The sequence below is a fragment of the Garra rufa genome, chromosome 19 (genome assembly GCF_049309525.1).
Source record: "Garra rufa chromosome 19, GarRuf1.0, whole genome shotgun sequence".
NCBI lineage: Eukaryota > Metazoa > Chordata > Actinopteri > Cypriniformes > Cyprinidae > Garra > Garra rufa.
The window spans coordinates 26481775-26502148 of NC_133379.1; the positions used below are offsets into that span (position 1 = coordinate 26481775).

Sequence of the window (20374 nt, forward strand, 5' to 3'; positions counted from 1 at the left end):
TAGTCAATGTTTACCAAAAGCGACGACTTTCGAAAAGATGAGTGATGGAGATGACCAATGGGAGTTCGCCTTTAGAACACGTGACTGTTAAAGCTTCAAGATGAGAAAAGCAGAACCAAAGTCCCCTCATAACGCCAAAGAATCAGATTTAAATAAACACTTAGGAAATGCAAATACAGATACTACAATACTAAAAACTCTAAAACGTCAAAAGCGCCTTATATAAATATATAAATGTCTAAATATATATTATTTTATTTTTCATTGATGGACGCCTTTTCAAAAGATATAAAAGCTGATCGCAATGTTTTCAAGAATGCAAAACGATCCATACACTTGCAAAATTAAAAAAAAAAAAACTTCAAAAGCTTTTTAGACAATAATTTTATTATTTTATTTTATTATTTGCTATTGATTCTTTATCAGTGAAATTGTATTAAATTACGCATATATCAATAACTAGAACTTTAGAAATTTTAGGGGTAGCTGATTACAAGTCTTTCAAGAATCCAGAATGATCCGTACACTTATAAAAATGTTTAAAAAATCTGCAAAACCACTAAAGCTTTTTTTTTTGTAATTCCATTATTTTATTTTATTTATCATTGATTATTCAACTGTGAATTATATCAATTACCAGTTAGGCTACTATATATCAACAACTAAAACTTTAAATGTATCACTAACTAAAACCCTTTGTTTTCCAAATGTCCTCTTTCCAACAATAGTGAGAATTTTTTTTTTCTTTCAAGGATGCAAAATCTATAAAATGACTAAAGCTTTTTACACAAACTTTCTATTGTTTTATTTTATTTTATTATATTTTATTTATATTTGATTTTAATTTTTTTTATTTACACTACCAGTCAAAAAGATTTTTAATGTTTCCTTTTAAAGAATTCTCTTCTGCTCACCAAGCCTGCATTTACTGTAAAAGTACAATTGTGAAATATTTTTCTGTTTAAAAAACTGCTTTCTATTTGCATATATTTTAAAATCTAATTTTTTTCTATGATCAAAGTTATTTATTTTTTAAAAGAGTACCTTTTTTCAGGAGTCTTTGATTAATAGAAAGATCCAAACATCAGCATTTATCTGAAATCTATCTGAAAATGAACATTAGACACTATACCATCCAAAAGCTTGAAGTCAGTATAATTATTATTATTATAGAAAGATTATTAAAATAATTTAAAATGTTAGAGATGCTTTAAATTGATGATAAAGGCATATTGTTGCAAAATATTTCTATTTCATATAAATGCTGTTCTTCTGAACTTTCTATTCATCAAAGAAACTTAAATGAATTCAACATAATAATGAACGTTATTTGAGCAGCAAATCAGAATATTAGAATGATTTCTGAAGCATCTGTAATGATGCTAAAAATTCAGCTTTGAAATCACAGGAATAAATTACATTTTAAAATATATTCAAATAGAACGTAGTTATTTTAAATAGTAAAAATATTTCTATTTTTTTCTCTACTTTGGATCAAATATTTGTAGGCTTGGTGAGCAGAAGAGACTTCGTACTGTTCAAAAACTTTTGACTGGTAGTGTACCTTTGCACCTTATCATCTCTTTTTGTATATCATTTATGTGTAAAGACCCTATTCATTTTAACAGGAGATATTTATGGATTTCCATTTTGAAGTAAAGTTCGCTTGCTCCGGTCTTGTAGGTGGCGGTAGATAGCAACAAACGTAACCATATCCGCGCTAAACAACACCGCAGAATAAGCGGACAGAAACTGTCATGGTGGCCTCCTGAACACATCGAGGAATGTTTGCCCTTTCTTTAAGTCGCCTGTTATTACAGGCTCTTCCCAAGCAACCGGTCACACCTAGGGCTGCAGGTACCTCTACAATATTATTTTCTCAGTCTTTTTGTGTGTGAAATGTTTTCCAGGACGTCCAGTTATTCTCTTAATCACGCTTATGAGAATCACATATCTTCTTTATCAATACTAGACATGTAATAATGTACGTTAATTACTTAATTAACCTAGATGTTAAAGAAAAATATAAGAGGCTGTCTTGGTATAATTAACCGATTTTTTTTAAGTTATGATAGCATAATAGGCATGAAATATTCATTTCATCTGTTCCAGCACAATGCATCAGAAGTCTGACAACATCTCAGCAAGAGCCTCTAAAGAAAGATGATATGGTATTTTTTGCATGTGTTTTTGCTTGACATTTTCCTAAAACCGTTTAAATAATTATTTGCACTAATATTACAAAATTATATCTTATTCAGCCTATCAAAATGGAAAACCCATTCCAGACACCTCCGAAAACTTGCATTCTTTGCAATGTAACTGTAGACTTCAAAAACGTCCAGGTTGGTAAAATGAACCGGAATAATAATAATAATATCAGTTATACATATTTTTATTGGCAAAATAATCAAAATGCTCTTTCTCCAGCTGTTGTCCCAGTTCATTTCACCACACACTGGCAGAATATACGGCAGACACATAACAGGTGAGAGGACTGAGTTCAGATTCACATTAATATTTATATAAATGTGATTCAGTAATTTGGGACACCACAACTTTTGCTTACAGGGTTGTGTGGTCGAAAGCAGAGAGAGGTATCGAAGGCAATCAAGAAATCTCGTTCAATGGGTAAAGAATGCTTTAATTCGTTTATTTTTTACAAATGAAATATGCATGTGCTTTCAGTACAATATCCATACAGTAAAACAAGGATATTTTGACTAACAAAGGTCTTTGTGACGTCCACAGGTTTTATGTCAGTGACTCTGAAGGATCCACAGTTTATTAAAGACCCTGAAATTTGTGGTATCAAACATTTTGAATAGATTCTGTATGAAGACACAGCAGACCATTCTTTTGTAAAATATATAAAATAGTGAAAAATAAACATTGGAACATTATAACCTGACGAACCAGAAATCCATGTAGTATTGTATAACTGCAATGAATGAATAAAATTCACTTAAATTAAAACACCACATGTGAATTCAGTATTTAATTTTCAATTTATAAACAAGTAAACTAAAAAACAAATTAAACAATTAACAAAATTGCTCAACTTCAGTTGAGCACACATCTTAGAATAAAGGCAACCTCCAGGTATAAAATGTGTAATGCTTTCCAGTTGTGGCTACATTGCTGTACCAATAAAACCAGGCTCAGTTGTACTTTAAAAGACAGGAGAATTACTTATGCTCTGTCCGTTCATGTCAATCTCTGTATCTGACCCGCTCACTGAAACCGACTCGCTGGCATCATTCATTTTCCTCTTTCTTTTAAGTCTTTGAGGATAACCAGCGACGAGGCATTTTTTCCTGAGTCGTGGTGCTGTGTCCTTCTTCTTGCCGTGTTGATTCTCTAGAATCAGAGGCAGCTTGGTGGGAATATCAATGTTGTGGTCAGTATTACAGCACAGTTCTAATACAGGGAAGCCCTGAACAGTGAGGGTTTGTGTCCGTAATGAAGGCACATCGGGGAAGAGCGTACAGAGAGCTGAGCACAAAAGTACATTCTCTTTGGGTTCATCTGGAGAGGGTTGTTTTTGGGCTGAAAGGCAATGTTATTCTGTTATTCATAGGGTTAACTGCAACATTAAAGGATTAGTTCACTTCCAAAATTAAAATTTCCTGATTTAAGATTCTGTCATCCAAGATGTTCATGTAATTCTTTCTTCTGTCAAAAAGAAATTAAGGTTTTTGAGGAAAACATTTTCCATATAGTGGGCTTTAATGGTGGCCAACGGGTTGAAGGTCGCTTCAAAGCACTCTACATGATCCCAGCCGAGAAATAAGGGTCTTCTCTAGTGAAACTTTTTAGAAAATGACTAATCATTTTGCTAGGTAAGACCCTTGTTCCTTTGCTGGGATCGTGTAGAGCCCTTTGAAGCTGCAATTTGAACATTCAACCTGTTGGCCACCACTGAAGTTCACTATATGGAGAAAAATCCTGGAATGTTTTCCTCAAAAACCTTAATTTCTTTTCGACTGAAGAAAGACCGACATGAACATCTTGCGTGACATAGGGTGAGCAATTTATCAGGAAAGTTTTATACTAAAAAGTGAACTACTCTTTAAAAATAAGATCTTCACCCAAGTGCACACTACAAGACTGAAGTCCTTTTACTGTATGTTTTAAATCTACAATGAGAAGCCTCGGTTCAAAGTGTGTAATTGGCCTTTGAGGCACTCATATAAAGAGCACTGGAGATAACAGAACTTACCTTCATTTTTCTCGGAGTGTTTCTTGATCGCCTCCTTGAGTTGTGCGATTTCTTCTTGAAGCTTCTCCACTGCTCTTTCACTCTTCTCCACATCCTCACACACTTTCTGTATGACAAAAGATGGATATGAAATTGTCATGATTTACTGATATTTAAATCACACTGGATAAAATTTCACAGCTAAAAGGAAATGTAAATACTAACCTGCATTTCTCCTAACAAAGCATCATTCATGCTGCTGATATTTTTGACCTCTTTTAAATCATCCCCTGAGCAGAAGAATTTTGGCCTGAGAGATGAGGAAAAAAATAATTTATCAATCAAAAAGAAAAAGGCTAGATCACATGTGAGTGGTGCTCACTCATGCATTGCCAGGGTATCGCTATGCGATTGCTTTGGCTTCCTAAATGTGTATTCTTGCCCTGGAAATAGTGGTTCAGTTTGGCCAACCAAACGCCTTTTGTTCCTCACACAATTTTTTTGCACTCTTCTTCCTGATTTAACATTTGGCAGTCTATAGTACTCCAAATGTTCATGTCTGACGGATTAGTACAGCCCAAAACATGACAATAATTGACCATTTTCAGCAGCAATAATCAACAAAATATGCAAGGTTTTATAAATGTGCATTGATCTGTGGTTTTAAGGATAGTTGTCCATGTCATGATCCTCCAGACCTCTTCGATATTCTAACCTCTAGATGTACCTACTTAAAGAGTTAGTTCAGCCAACGATTAAAATTCTGTCATTAATTACTCACCCTCATGTCGTTCCAAACCCATAAGACCTTTGTTTATCTTCGGAACACAAATTAAGATATTTTTGATGAAATCCAAAAGCTTTCTGACCCTGCATAGACAGCAACACAACTTGTTCAAGGCCCAGAAAGGTAGGACAAGGTAGTAAGGACATCCTTAAAATAATCCATGTGGCATCAGTGGTTTAACAGTAATTTTACAAAGCTAAAATTTAACCGTGGACTATTTTTAACAATGTTCTTACTATGTTTCTGTGCCCCGGAACATTTCCGTTACATTGCTGTCTATGAAGGGTTACAAAGCTTTGGATTTCCTCAAAAATATCTTAATGTGTTCCGAGGATGAACAAATGTCTTATGGTTCGGAACGACATGAGGGTAATTAATGACAACATTTTTTTTTCCTTTAACTGCAATTAAAAGATAGAAATTTTGAATGTACCTGTGTCGATTAATAGCTCGACTCTCTCCTAAAGATGGACATGTGCCTGATACACTCCAGTAGTCCTGCTGTTCAAGGTTTCCCAGGTTGCTCACCAAGATGGGGATGCTGATGTACTGGCTGCATGGAGATAATAAATACATCGTTACATTAAAGGAGAAGTTCACTTCCAGAACAAAAATTCACAGATAATCTACTCACCCCCTTGTCATCCAAAATGTTCATGTCTTTCTTTTTTCAGTCGTAAAGAAATTGTTATTTGAGGAAAACCTTTCAGGATTTTTCTCCAAGTCCATACAGTGTACTTCTACGGTGCCCACGAGTATGAACTTCCAAAATGCAGTTTAAATGGTGCTTCAAAGTGCTCCAAACAAGTCAAGAAGGGTCTTATCTAGTGAAACGATCAGTTATTCAAAAACCCTGACAATTTATATAGTTTTTAACTTCAAATCTTCATCTTGTCTAGCTCTGTGCGTACTCTGTGTATTCTGGTTCAAGACAGTTAGGGTAGGTCAAAAAAACTCTTCTCCAACTTCAAAAATGTCCTACATCGCTGCAGAAGTACCGACCAAGTGTTTACAAAGTGAACATGCAAAGAAGATCAGATGGTAAAATGGCGATGTAGGATGATTTAAGTTAGCAGAGAAAATAAGATGGGAGTTTTTTGACATACCCTAACCCTTGAACCGGAATTAACAGAGTACAAGCAGAGCTAGGCAAAATGAGGTTTAAAAGTTTTTGTTTTTGAAAATAAGCTGCATTTCAACTGCATTTTGGAAGTTCAAACTCACAGGCTCCATAGAAGTCCACTTTATGAAGAGAAATCCTGAAATGTTTTCCTTAGAAAACATAAATTCTTTACGCCTGAAAAAAGAAAGACTTTAACATCTTGGATGACAAAAGGGTGAGTGAATTATTTGTAAAAAAAAAAAAAAAAAAATTCTAGAAGTGAACTTTAATTCTCAAAGCTTCAAAAATTCTGCTGAATGTTTGTATGACAGAGTTGATCTCACCTGCTGTGCCAAATGAAAGCTGAGAACTCAAGGCGATGGGTGGAGCCTGATGCTGTTGCCTGAGACGGTGTGAGCAGCATGAAAACAAGTTCCTGATTGGACAGAATCTTCCTCATATTCTGATGAATCACTTGTTCCATGAAGGTCATTTGCTGTCTGGTGTTTCTTCGTTGTCTGTACCAACCAATCACATTCTCCTTGACGCAAGTAAATGTGTAATACGAAAAACATAATTTGTTAATGCAAATCACATTTTGGATATATTCAGCAGTAGAAAATGAGCAAATGTTTTAGAAAGTAGGACATACCTCTTTGTAATCAGACAAAATCTGTCTTATTTTTTCCTCACTCACATCACCAACATTACTGTAGAAGCTGTCAAGAGGATTGAGGCAATGGTAAATAAAATTTCAATGTTTTTAAAGTGTCTCTATCGGTGGTTTTCAACTAGTGAGTTGTGGTCCAATATATATATATATGACCCTGAACCACAAACCAGTCTTAAGTAGCATGGGTATATTTATAGCAATAGCCAAAAATACATTGAATTGGATCAAATTGATCAATTTTTCTTTTTTGCCAAAAATCATTAGGATATCAAGTAAAGATCATGTTCTTTGAAAATGTTTTGTTAATTTCCCACCATAAATATATCTTATATTATAACTTAATTTTTGATTAGTGATATGCATTGCTAAGAACTTCATTTGGACAGCGATTTTCTCAATATTTAGATTTTTTTTTTTGCACCCTCATATTACAGATTTTCAAATAGCTGTATCTCGGCCAAATATTTTCCTATCCTAACAAAGTGAAACCATACATTAATGGAAATCTTATTTATTCACTTTTCATCAGATGTATAAATATCAATTTAAAAAAAGGACCCTTATGACTGGTTCTATGGTCCAGGGTCACTACTTAATGTCCAAATGTGAAAACCATAAAAAAAAGAGGTTTATAAAGAAAAATACTGAACAGCTGACTTACCTATGGAGTTTATCACAAGGGATGTGTTTCTGAATATCTAAAAAAAGACAAAACATAATGACACCAGTGCTTTGTTATGGTATATTCATCATGTGATTTATGGTCCTTCTTTGGGTTTTGTATTTTGACTATTTTATAAAAATATGAACTAAGTACAGTCAACTTACTTATGGTGTGCTCAAATTGTATGTGATCAATTTGTGAGTCTGTGATCCTACAGTTCTCCTCTCCAACACTCTCTCCAAGAATAAGACCTTCCTTTAAACACAACGCAGATGTAAACAGAAGTTATTGGACTGAGGAAATGCTTAGCATACATTTTTGACGACTTAGTTTGCAATTTAATTCACAACCAAGGGTTATATGGGTAAGTTACATTGGGATCTTTTGATACTTACCACATCCGCATCACTGTTCAAATGATGAAACATCAGGGAACTCAACACGAAACCAGATATTCGGACAGTTGTATTGAATTCCTCCATGCTTTTGGACTAAACCGTTTGTTAACTATCGCAACATCATAGTTTTAAGTAGGAGTTTCCAGGAGACAAGCATAAACTTTCTGCGCTTGTAGGTTTCGTTTAGTTATTCTCTGCATAAGAGACGGCAGTTTATAGCTAAACTCTTACTTATGCTGCCATCATGTGGTGCGGAGGATACGAGTTGCACATTACAAAACAGCACTGACATAAGTTCTCAGGAAAGTACTTGTGATTTTAAAGCATGTTTTTGTTTTGAGGGGACTTTTAGACGAACAGGATTTTTGGATTTGGATTTCATGCTAGCAAAATTTCGCTACTTCCAAGTAAGAAACGCTGTGTGAATAATAATTTTAATCAATAATTTTTAAGAATTATTATTTTTTAATTGATTTAAAAACAGTTAAACTATTTGAAATAACTGTTTTCTATTTGAATATATTTCAAAATGTAATTTATTCCTGTGAACAGAGCTAAATGTTCAACATCATTGCAGTTTTCAGTGTCACATGATCCTTCAGAAATCATTCTAATATACTGATTTGCTGTTCAAGAAACATTTTTATTTTATTATTAGCGATATTTAAGACAGTTGAGTACATTTTTTCATGATTCTTTGGTGAATAAGAAGATTTATCTGAAATAAAAGTATTTTTAAAAAAAGAGAAATGAATACTTTTATTTAGCAAGGATGCTTTAAATTGATCAAAAGTGATGATAAAGACATTTATTATGTTGCAAAAGATTCCTATGTCTGATAAATTCTGTTCGTTTGAACTTTATATGCATCAAAGAAATCTAAAAAAACTCTACTCAGCTGTTTTCAACATAATAATAATAATACTACATATTTTTGAGCAATATTTTAATGATTTCTGAAGGATCATGTGAGTGGAATGAAGCTGAAAATTCAGCTTTGAACTAACAGGAATACATTTAATTTTAAAATACATTCAAATAGAAAACTGATATTTATTTTAAATAGTAACAATATTTCGGAATTGTACTGTTTTCGCTGTGCATTCGATCAAATAAAAACAAAAAAACGTACTGTTTAAAAACTTTTGACTGGTAGTAGCCTATGTGTGTGTTTAATGTTTTTAAAATATTTAATGTGTTAGGCTTTTGATTAACTTATCGTTTAGCGATACATTTTCTTTTATTATGGTTGTACATAACACTATTAAGATAACATATTATATAAAGTGACACAAGGTGGCGCTAGTACATTATTTAACACCATATGTGTCCGAACTTTGTATCCAGTCACACGAGAACTTTTTCGGACATAGTTTCAGGATTTTGGGACATATCGTATATATAACATCAACTTCAGACGACTGGAATGAACAAATGAATGTTATCGAGGTATTGTGAAGGCGTTATATTGAATCTTGAATCGTTGTTGTTTAACTGCTCATGTGATACTGTTGTTATGTTCTTATGGCACAGCGGTTTCTGATAACGGAAAGGAGACGGACAACACAAACCCTAAACGTTTTCGATAATTATTTAACAGCTGCCATTATAGTTTGCTAAAATTATCTTGTAGAATTGCATTTAGATAATATGCATTTCCGATAAGCTTTTAGGAAAAGTGTACTTAAAGGGGTTAATGCATTACGGAGACCCTTACAACAGAGTTTCCGCCGAAATAAGGAAACAAGCCACAACTGTCTTATATTTGTGACCCTGGACCACAAAACCAGTCACAAGGGTCCTTTTTTTTTAAATTGAGATTTATACATCATATGAAAGCTGAATTAAGCTTTTCATTGGTGTATGGTTCGTTAGGATAGACAACATTCGGAGGAGATACAACTAACGTTATTTGAAAATCTGTAATCAAAATCGCCTTTAAAGTTGTCCAAATTAAGTTCGTGGCAATGCATATTACTAAACAAAAGATTAAGTTTTGATTTACAGTAGAAAATACAGTACAAAATATCTTCATGGACTATGATCTTAACTTAATATCCCAATGATTTTTGGCATAAAAGAAAAATCGATCATTTTGACCCATACAATGTATTTTTGGCTGTTGCTACAAATATGTCTGTGCTACCTAAGACCGGTTTTGTGGTCCGGGATCAAATGTTATATCATAAAATACCATAATAATTACTACAGCTATCCACAAATGTCATATAAATTAAGTAAAATGTAAATTCCACAGTTACTACAGCTATTAGCCACAAATACGGTAAAAATAAACAAAACAGACATACCATAGTTACTACAACAAGACACAAATGTCATAAATTAATATAAAATATTAATGATAATAAACTTGTTGATCTATTAGCCCTCACTACAAGAAAAACAAGAAAATTATATGAAATAAAATGATAAAAAATATTCAGGTTCTTATATAAAATACAAAGGTTCTTATTAGCTGTTTGAGTTTACATAATATATTTGTTAACTGAGTAAAATCATAATTTATGTCAGTTCATCAAGCTTTTTTTATTTTTGTGTTTTAAAAATGTTTAACCATGGACCACAAAACCAGTCAAGGGTCAATTTTGTGAAATTGAGATTTATACATCACCTGAAAGCTTAATAAGTAAACTTTCCAGTGATGTTGGATGTATTGATGTATTATAAATGATGAATTTGTTAGCGCAGAACAATATTTGGCTGAGATACAACTATTTGAAAACCTGAGGGTGCCAAAAAAATCTAAATATTAAAAAATCGCCTTCAAAGTTGTCTAAATGAAGCTCTTTGCAATGCATATTACTAATACAAAATTTTAGGGTTTGATATATTTATAGTAGGAAATTTACAAAATATCTTCATGGAACATGATCTTTAAATAATACAAATATACCCGTGCTACTTATGATTTGTTTTGTGGTCTAGGGTCACATTTGTTAAGGTAAACTCAGCAATAAACAGGTCATATGCTGTATAGTAATACAGAAACAGGCCAACCACATGAAAAAAATTCCCAGAGGTAGTACTAAGATTACGAAATTTTAAACACACACAACCTCTGTTTTGGCTTTTACCTTCACTCGCTTGAGCAGATGGCCCAAGCCCAGAGCCCCGTCCCATAGACTGACAGGAAGAAGAGCAGAGAGATATGGAAGGTGCTTGGAACATTGCATTCATGCTCTTCCAGGTGTGGCTGACCATAGTAGCTGGGCTTATCGTGTTACCTGCCATGTTTGGTGTGTCCCTGGGCTTCACAGATATCTACATCAAGGTGTTGGTCAAGACACTAGAGGTAAAGGCTCTAAATTATATCGATTTATTAAATTGCTTTTCACATCTGATCATATATAAATCAATTGCTCATGCAAACTTAGAAACTTCTTTCCTCTACCTAGACCTGACAGGAGTTGATGATGCCAAGATAAACTTGCAAAAGAGGGTCAAAAGGCATGAAACTAAAATAAATTGTCAAGAGTTTTTAATTTTTAATCTAGAACAGGACATAATGATCTTTGATTTGTACTTCAGGACAGTTCAAGCGATCCCTGAATATAGGAAGCACTGTGTCAAAGGTTACTTGAAAATAAACTTGTGTTTTATGGCAGTGGGCGACTCTCAGAATCCAAAGAGGACAGAAGGAACAGCCAACATTGCCACCACAGACAGCCAACGGTGAGTAAAATGAGAATGTCTTTCAATGCAAAATGAGTGGAAAACATCATGTGCATAAAACACAAGTGTTTGATTTCATGAAAATGTCATGTGAAGCCACAGGTTCCTCTTTGGAATTATGGATGCTGCATATTAGACAATAATTTAAAAAGTTTGCTGCATTTTTAAATACATCTTTAAAGCATTAATGCAGTACATTCATATGATAACTAAAGTCGTAAACTTTTTTTTTGCTTTTATTATTGGCCTGTTGCCTGTCAGTCATGGTCAGTCTGTTGAACATACTGTAATTGGTATTGCAGCAAGTGGTGGATTTCATAATTTCAGTTGATCTTATTTATGAACTTTACCCGGCTTCAGACAAGGCATTTTTTGCCTCAATCTGGTGCTCAGGACACACATGATTTTTCCCTTCTGGAGCATCAGTAAGCATTTGAACGTTCTGTTATAGTTGCATTTGAGTCCCTCAGCTGTCATTGGTGAGAAAAGATAGATCTCAAAATTATATAGTCATTGTTGGAAAGGGTTCAAATACACCAAAACGCTGGAAAACCAAAGAATTTGTGGGACCTGAAGGATTTTTCTGTGGAACAGCAGACAGGACTATATGTAACCATCTTTAATGTGAAATATCTTATTCAGGTCAGTACTAAATAAACAATAAGATGCATTTTGTATGATCCCTCTTATTTTGGTAGAAAAAAATGAAGATGCTGCAGATTCTGAAAGGGGGATGTAAACTTTTGACCTCAACTGTATATCAAGACCAAAAAAACAAAAAAACAAATGAAAATGGAGGCAACTGTGTCACATAGTGGTGCTCCACAAGCATTGTGCAATTTCTCCTTTTCTATCTCGTCTCATTTCAAATTCATAATGTGTTCTCAGGGATCATCGAGAAAGATGATGGCTCTATGGAGGAGGAGATCGGAGAGCTGCGGCGATCCCATCCTAAAAATCTGGTGGGGGGAGACTTTACACTCTGTGATGCCTTTTATTTCTGTAAGAAAGGCATTGAGAACATTGTTGAGGATCAGGTGACTCAGCGCTTCACGTCGGAGGAACTGGCTTCTTGGAACCTCCTCACGCGAACCAACAACAACTTTAGTTACATCAGTGTGCGGCTCACCATCATATGGGGCCTGGGAGTTTTTATACGTTACTGTATCTTGTTGCCTCTCAGGTGAGACTGGAGTGTTTTTTTATTCATTCAAGTGACATTAAGCCATCAAGGATGCATTAAATTGATCAAAAGTGCTTTTTTACATTATGAATGCTATTCTTTTAGACTTATAATCATCATATAAAACTGAAAATAATGTATCAAGGTTTCTACAAAATCATAATAACAGGAAATATTTCTTGAATGCTAAATCAGCATTTTAGAATAATGTCTGAAGGATCATGTGATACTGAAGACTGGCGTAATGGCTGCTGAAAATTTAGTTTTGATCACAGGAATAAATATTACATTTTTAAATATATTTACATAGAAAGCATCTATTTTACATTGTAATATAATTTTCTCTCTTCTTCTCATCAAGTCTGCATTTATTTGATCCAAAATACAGCGAAAAACGGTAATATTTTAAAATAGTTTTACTATGTGAAATACCTGTTTTACAATTTAAAATGTAATTTATTTCTGATTTTAAAGCTGATTTAGCATCATTACTCTAGTTAAATGATCCTTCAGAAATTATTATAATAGTCTGAATTGTTACTAAAAACATTTATTATTATTATTATGTTGAAAACTATTTCAGGTTTCTTTGATGAATAGAAAGTAATAATGGACAGCATTAGTCTGAAATAAAAATATTTTGTAACATTATAAATGTCTTTATCATCACTTTTGATAAATGTAAAGTATCCTTGCTAAATAAAAGTATTATTTTATATACTTTATGGGTTATAGAAATAAAAAATGTATACTGACTCCAAGCTTTTGAATGGGATAGTATATAATATTACAAAAGATTTTTATTTCAGATAAATGCTGATCTTTGGATCTTTTTGTTCATCAAAAAAATCCTGAAATAACTGTTTTATAATAAAAATTATTATTATTATTAATAATAATAATAATAATAAATATTTATTAAACAGCAAATCAGCATATTAGAATAATTTCTAAAAGATCATGTGACACTGAAGACTAGAATAATGATGCTGAATATTTAGTTTTGATCACAGGAATAAATACAATTTCAATTTTAAATTATTTGATAGAAAACACTGATGTTAAATAGTAAAAATATTTTACAATATTTCAGTTTTTCTGTACTTTGGATCAAATAAATGCAGGTTTGGTGAGCAGAAGAGACATTTCCCACTCCCAGTTCTCATTATTGTGTCCTGGAATTTGGACCTGCATCTCTTATTTGTGATTTACCCATATGCATTAATCATGTCATTGCTCTTTGTCATAGGATCACATTGGCAGCTATTGGATTGAGTTGGCTAGTGATAGGCACTACTCTTGTCGGATTGCTTCCTAACAGCAAGTAATTAATATTTCATGATGTAATTAGTTATATCACATTCTCTCGTCCCCGATTTATAGACTGCCTGAGTAAGAAATATGTCAAACCAAATCAAACATGTTTGCTATGAAATTCTGACCTTGAGAGTTTCAAGAAGCACTTCCTAACAGAAAAGCTCTGTCTCTTTCAGTGCAAAGAACTGGCTCAGTGATTTGGTTCATATTACATGCTACAGAATATGTGCCAGAGGCCTGTCTGCTACTATCCGCTATCATAATAAGTGAGCCACTGTTTCTTTTTTTATCCCAGTCTTTCCCATTTGATCGTCGTCTCACTGTCTTCGGTTTCGCTCTCTGTGTTTTTCTCCAATGGTCTGCTAAGTATGCAAATGTAAAACAGGTCTCAAAAAGAGTACAGTATGCCAGCTTTTTTCTGGCAAAGACGTCAATGTAACAGCTTGTTGCATTAGGTCACAAACCTCAGAAAAAACATATTTGGTGACCAAAAACTCGTTAGTCAGCTAGAAAAATTAACTCTAGAGAGGAGCATTTTGCTAAATATATGCACCATATAACATATGCATTATAATGCTTACTGTTCTTCAATGTTTAATTTATGTTTGAAATATAGTTATGTAATTCTAACATTATTATAATAAAAACTTCATTGAGTAAAATGTAAGTGCTTATATACAAATCAGTTTTCAATATTATAGTAATGTACTACTAACTGACTCTCCTGTATATTTTACAGCATTAGTTGATTTTTTTTCCTTGTGAAAATTTGGCATGTACTATACCTGATATGTATCCAAAATAAACAATATCGAATTGAATCACAAGCTTGTAAATCAGAATCTAATTTCGACGAAATTTGTGTCAAAACCCGGCCCTACTTACAATGTCTCATTGTCATTCACGCTCATGTACACACCTTTTTAACACGCGCTAATATAGTCACATGACCGCTGTTTTTTATATTTGTCTCATGGGATGCATCACAGAGAGAATCGTCCGAAAAAAGGAGGTATCTGTGTTGCCAACCACACTTCCCCAATTGACATTGTCATTCTGGCGAATGATGGATGTTATGCTATGGTGAGTCACGCTGACCATATGTGACATTGTGTGTCTGTAAAAGGTCTCAGGTGTCTTTAACTCAGTTTCATTCTCCTCAGGTAGGTCAAGTTCATGGAGGCCTCATGGGGGTCATCCAGAGGTCAATGGTGCGGTCCTGTCCCCATGTGTGGTTTGAGAGATCTGAGATGAAAGATCGCCATGCGGTTGCCAAAAGGTGACAAAGTGTGTGTTGATCAGTCTTGTGGAGTATAACATGTCACTGCTTAGGACATAAAATTCAAACTTTGCTGTTTTTGCAGGTTGAAAGACCATATTGCTGATAAAACTAAGCTGCCAATCCTGATCTTCCCAGAGGGTAAAAGTTATATCCAATTGCAATTATGGGGAAAAAATGGAATTCTGTTTCAACTTTCAGTTGCTACATACATTGGTGGCCATAATTATTAGAACACCACTATTTTCACCAGCTAAAATATGGTTTTAAGTCAGGTATTTCTATCTTTTGCTAGTGTGTCAGTAGGAAATATAAGTTTACATTTCCAAACGTTCATTCCAGTGAGATATTGTTGGCTGAGATATTGTTTAAGGAGTCTGACAACAGTCAGTGCTCCACACAGAGATCTGATCTCATCATCATCCAGTCTGTCTGGAATGACATGAAGAAACAGAACAAACTGTGACAGGCTAAATCTTGAAGAATTGTGGCAACATCTCCAAGATGCGAAGTATCCAAGAGACCTACCTGCAAAGCTACTTGAAAAACTTTGCGCAAATGCAATTAGAGCAAAATCTGTAAACGCAAAGGATGGTCACACCAAATGTTGATTTAATTTAGTTAACAGAAGTTAACTGATAAAGAAATTCTATTTATGCCATTATTTATGACAGCATCCTCATTTTACAGCATTTTACACAAGGGCCTAAAACTTTGAACAGTACTGTAGCTTTGCATATAGGTTTCTTAAAGCATCTTGGAGACGTTGTCACAGTTCTTCTGGTTTTAGTCTGTCTCAGTTTGTTCTGTCTCTTCATGTCATTCCAGACAGACTGGATGATGATGAGATCAGATCTCTATGTGAAGCACGTTGTCAGACTCCTTGTGCAAACAAAAATCTCACTGGATTATAACAATTAAATGCAAAAATGAATGTTAATGAAATGTAAAAGGATATTTCCTACTGACACACTACACCAAAAGATAGAAATAACTTAAAACCATTTTAACTGGTGAAAATACTAGGGTTCTAATAATTTTGGCCACCACTGTAGATATTATCTCACAATTGTGAGAAAAAAGGTGATAAAAAGTTGTAATTACATTTTAATATTTCATGTTTCTTTTTTGGATTAAATCTCCCAGAGTCCTGAAAGTCCGTCTTTGTGTTTCTTGTAGGAACTTGCATTAATAATACATCAGTCATGATGTTCAAGAAGGGAAGCTTTGAAATCGGTGGAACTATATACCCAGTAGCAATCAAGGTATCGAGTACCAACAGCCCAGTGTTTTCCTACAGCAGTATTACAGTTACCCTTTGAAAGGGACATACCTCATGTACTTCTCTCTGTCAGTATGACCCTCAGTTTGGAGATGCCTTTTGGAACAGTGCCAAGTACAACATGGTGAGCTACCTCCTCAGAATGATGACAAGCTGGGCCATCGTGTGCAACGTTTGGTACCTCCCACCTATGACACGACAGGTAAGCAGAAACATCCATCCATCTATCTGTTCTCCAAACTGCTTGTCCTGTGAAAGGTCACAGGGATGCTGGAGCCTGAGCAGAAACATGAAATAGGGTCATTTTTGATATTTGAGGAAAATGATAAACATTAGATAGTTCACCCAAAAATGAAAATTTGATGTTTATCTGCTTACCCCCAGGGCATCCAAGATGTAGGTGACTTTGTTTACTCAGAGGAACACAAACAAAGATTTTTAACGAAAACCGGTGCAGTCTGTCAGCCAAATAATGGCAGTGGATGGGCACCAGACCTTTAAAAGTAAACAAAAACATGCACAGACAAATCCAAATTACACCCTGTGGCTCGTGACGATACATTGATGTCCTAAGACACGAAACTGTTGTTTTTTGCCAGAAACTGAACAGTATTTATATCATTTTTCACCTTTAATACACAGCCACGTCCATCTCTCCTGAGCACGAGCTCATCATCCGGCTCATGACATGTGTATGCTCTCTGGCGTAGTATACGCAAACGCCGGAAGGGGAAATTGGTGAAAAGTCCCGGATGAGTTTGCGCAAGCAAACGTAATCTTTTAGCTTTAAATCAGTTTGAACAAGCAGGATACGCGCAAGTAATTACCATTTTGAATAGCCGCTATACCCACAATCTCTGTACTGTGTAAACAATGAGTGTCGTATACATGCGACAGATCGCTTCCGGCGTTTGCGTATACTACGCCAGAGCACGTACACATGTAAAGTGCCTGATGCTAAACTCGTGCTTAGGAGAGATGGACGTGGCTGTGTAACAAAGGTAAAAATTGATATAAATACTGTTCACGATCGTTTCGTGTCTTAGGACATCAATGTATCGTCACGAGCTGCAGGGTGTAATTTGGATTTGTCTGTGCATGTTTTTGTTTACTTTTAAAGGTCTGGTGCCCATCCACTTCCAGTAATTGGCTGACAGACTGCACCAGTTTTTGTTAAAAATCTTTGTTTGTGTTCTGCAGAGGAAACAAAGTCACCTACATCTTGGATGCCCTGGGGGTAATCAGATAAACATCAAATTTTCATTTTTGGGTGAACTATCCCTTTAAGCATACAGTGTCTCCTCAAAAGAATGGATGGAAAAAAAATTCATAGTACTACAATAAAACAACACTTTTTATACATTAAAAGTTTATAAATCACTCGAAACATTGTCCAACAGTGACACTAGCAGGTGAAGTTATAGCAGGAGTCTGCGTCTTTCTCGCCTCTCCTGAGCCCATTGAGTTTTAACAGACCCCTAAAGCATGTGGAATGTTTGGTGGGGGGTAATTCAAAATGAATGGGGGAATGTGATAGGAGGCAATGCATTCATCGCGATTGTTTGGAGAAGACTGGTTATGATCGGCTATGATTGGTTTATGTGATAAATCCTGCCTGTTGTGTACATTCGCAAATCAGTCTAAATGAAAAATATAATGCCGTTAATGGAAAGACTTTAAAAAGTAAGTAAACAACTCACATATTTAGATATAACCACTTTGTTACATCAAATTAAGACATATAATAGCCTGAAAACAATAGCCTGATCTTTGGGAGTTTATAGTAAGTTATCAGCTTAGTGAAATTTTAAGTAAATCTTTGTGTCTGTGACCAGTATTTGCTGAGCACTGATGACTGATGATCCGATCTTTTTATTGTATCTGTAAATCTGAATATGCATTTTGTAGGATGGAGAGGATGCTGTTCATTTTGCTAACAGAGTGAAATCAGCCATAGCAGATCAGGGAGGACTCGTGGATTTGTCTTGGTAAGAATACAAACGATCCTGCACAACATATTATAAACAAATGTTAATATTAAAAAATACATTTATTTTTACCAAAAAATAAAGAAGTCTCTTCTGCTCTCCAAGCCTGCATTTATTTAATTCAAAGCACAGCAAAACTGTATAATTGTGAAATATTTTTACTATTTAAAAGAACTGCTTTCTATTTGAATACATTTGAAAATGTAATATATTGTTTTAATTTTAAAGCTGAATTTTAGCATCATTACTCCAGTCACATGATTCCTCAGAAATCATTCTAATATACTTATTTGCAGCTTACAAAACATTTATTACTATTATTATGTTAAAAACAGCTGAGTAGATTTTTTTCAGGTTTCTTTGATAAATAGAAAGTTCAGAATAACAGCGTTTACCTGAAATAGAATTTTTTTTTACCATTAGAAATGTACTTTTTTACCACTTCTGAACAATTTAAAGCATCCTTGCTAAATAAAAGTATTAATTTATATAATCCACCCTCCCCCCAAGCTTTTGAATGGTATAGTAATTAATGTTACAAAAGCTTTTTTTAATTTCAGATAAATGCTGATCTTTGGATCTTTCTATTCATCAAAGAATCCTGAAAAAAAATGTACTCAACTGTTTTAAATATTGATAATAATAAATGTTTCGCGAACAGCAAATCAGAATATTAGAAAGATTTCTAAAGGATCATGTGACACTAAAGATTGGAGTATTAATGCTGAAAATTTAGCTTTGATCACAGGAATAAATTACATTTTAAAATATATTCAAATAGAAAGCAGTTATTTTAAATAGATAAAATATTTCACAATATTACTAATTTCGCTGTATTTTGGATCAAGTAAATGCAGGCTTGGTGAGCAGAAGAGAATTCTTTAAACAACCAATCTTAAAAATCTTCTGACTGCTAGTGTATATTTAGTAGTGGATGACAAGTAGGATGACAACCAAATATTGGTCTGGCTAATGAGAGTCTATCACAAATCTTTGATATTCACAAAGTATCACTGCGTTTCAGGGATGGAGGACTGAAGAGGGAAAAGGTGAAAGAGTCATTGAAAGAGGAGCAACAGAAGATGTACAGCAGTATGATCGTAGGCTCGGACTTTCACGAAGCCTCTGTTGGTCCCACGTAAATTTCATCTCACACTATTTATGAACTTGATGATCTAAAAGTGTGAAACACTTCTAGCTCAGCCACCAGACTCAATCATTCAGCGTCCATCGGGCACAGGCTCACAGCTGTGCGATGTTACTTCATTTTGATTTATCGATATTTTTTTTTAACTGGAAAATGTTTCTTGAGATCTGAGCGTTTTTAAATGTGTTATATAGTTACATGACTTGCTGAAATACTCAGATTCTCTTTGTTCTCAATCGTTGCTGGGATTTGCATGTTAAAACATCCACTTGTGCATGTACACATTGTATTCCTGTTACATTTGTCAGAGCTGCACACTTCTCAGGTCCAGTGGGCTGTTCCTGTGTGGACACTAGAGGTCACTGTTACCAAGCGAAAGACAATTTTGAGCCACATTAGACGGCTCACTATCATGATTGCCTTTGCTAATAAAATAATGAAATTAAATATTCATCTCTCCAAGCATCAGTAACACAATATTTAGCAGTCCTATAACAGAATCACTTGTATTCTCAAAGTACGCGACGTGAGCGAAACCAGCGTAGAATGTAAACATACAACAATTACATTAAGCCTTTTCAGCCCTCAGCGAAAAGGCAAATCTGTCTCCCTTGTGTCAATTAGTGATGGGTGATGCACAAAGCACCATTGAGCTCTTGA

The 20374-nt window shown here is 34.3% G+C and overlaps 3 protein-coding genes across 5 annotated transcripts; 2 read left to right on the forward strand and 1 right to left on the reverse strand.

Annotated features, from left to right (window-relative positions):
* The first annotated feature begins 1731 nt into the window (after positions 1–1731).
* Positions 1732–2981, forward strand: mrps18c (mitochondrial ribosomal protein S18C). Its single transcript, XM_073824802.1, has 6 exons — positions 1732–1857; positions 2113–2171; positions 2262–2345; positions 2431–2488; positions 2572–2631; positions 2752–2981. The coding sequence occupies exons 1-6, from the start codon at positions 1785–1787 to the stop codon at positions 2826–2828; spliced, it is 411 nt and encodes a 136-aa protein (XP_073680903.1). The 5' UTR covers positions 1732–1784; the 3' UTR covers positions 2829–2981.
* Positions 2982–3111: 130 nt separating this feature from the next.
* Positions 3112–8002, reverse strand: abraxas1 (abraxas 1, BRCA1 A complex subunit). Its single transcript, XM_073824801.1, has 9 exons — positions 7823–8002; positions 7592–7682; positions 7425–7461; positions 6743–6809; positions 6435–6631; positions 5422–5541; positions 4427–4511; positions 4223–4328; positions 3112–3549 (listed from the first exon to the last, which is right to left on the reverse strand). The coding sequence occupies exons 1-9, from the start codon at positions 7907–7909 to the stop codon at positions 3173–3175; spliced, it is 1167 nt and encodes a 388-aa protein (XP_073680902.1). The 5' UTR covers positions 7910–8002; the 3' UTR covers positions 3112–3172.
* Positions 8003–9153: 1151 nt separating this feature from the next.
* On the forward strand, positions 9154–20161 carry gpat3 (glycerol-3-phosphate acyltransferase 3). Of its 3 annotated transcripts, XM_073824822.1 has the most exons (13): positions 9154–9274; positions 10939–11138; positions 11452–11518; positions 12407–12701; positions 13951–14025; positions 14195–14284; positions 15008–15101; positions 15182–15297; positions 15383–15438; positions 16477–16562; positions 16653–16781; positions 18488–18567; positions 19592–20161. In XM_073824822.1, exons 2-13 carry the CDS (start codon positions 10995–10997, stop codon positions 19707–19709), a joined length of 1350 nt encoding a protein of 449 aa, XP_073680923.1. In that variant the 5' UTR covers positions 9154–9274; positions 10939–10994; the 3' UTR covers positions 19710–20161. The 3 variants fall into 3 exon arrangements, with proteins under 3 accessions (XP_073680923.1, XP_073680924.1, XP_073680925.1); XM_073824823.1 differs by lacking the exon at positions 14195–14284; XM_073824824.1 differs by lacking the exons at positions 13951–14025; positions 14195–14284.
* The last annotated feature ends 213 nt before the right edge of the window (positions 20162–20374 follow it).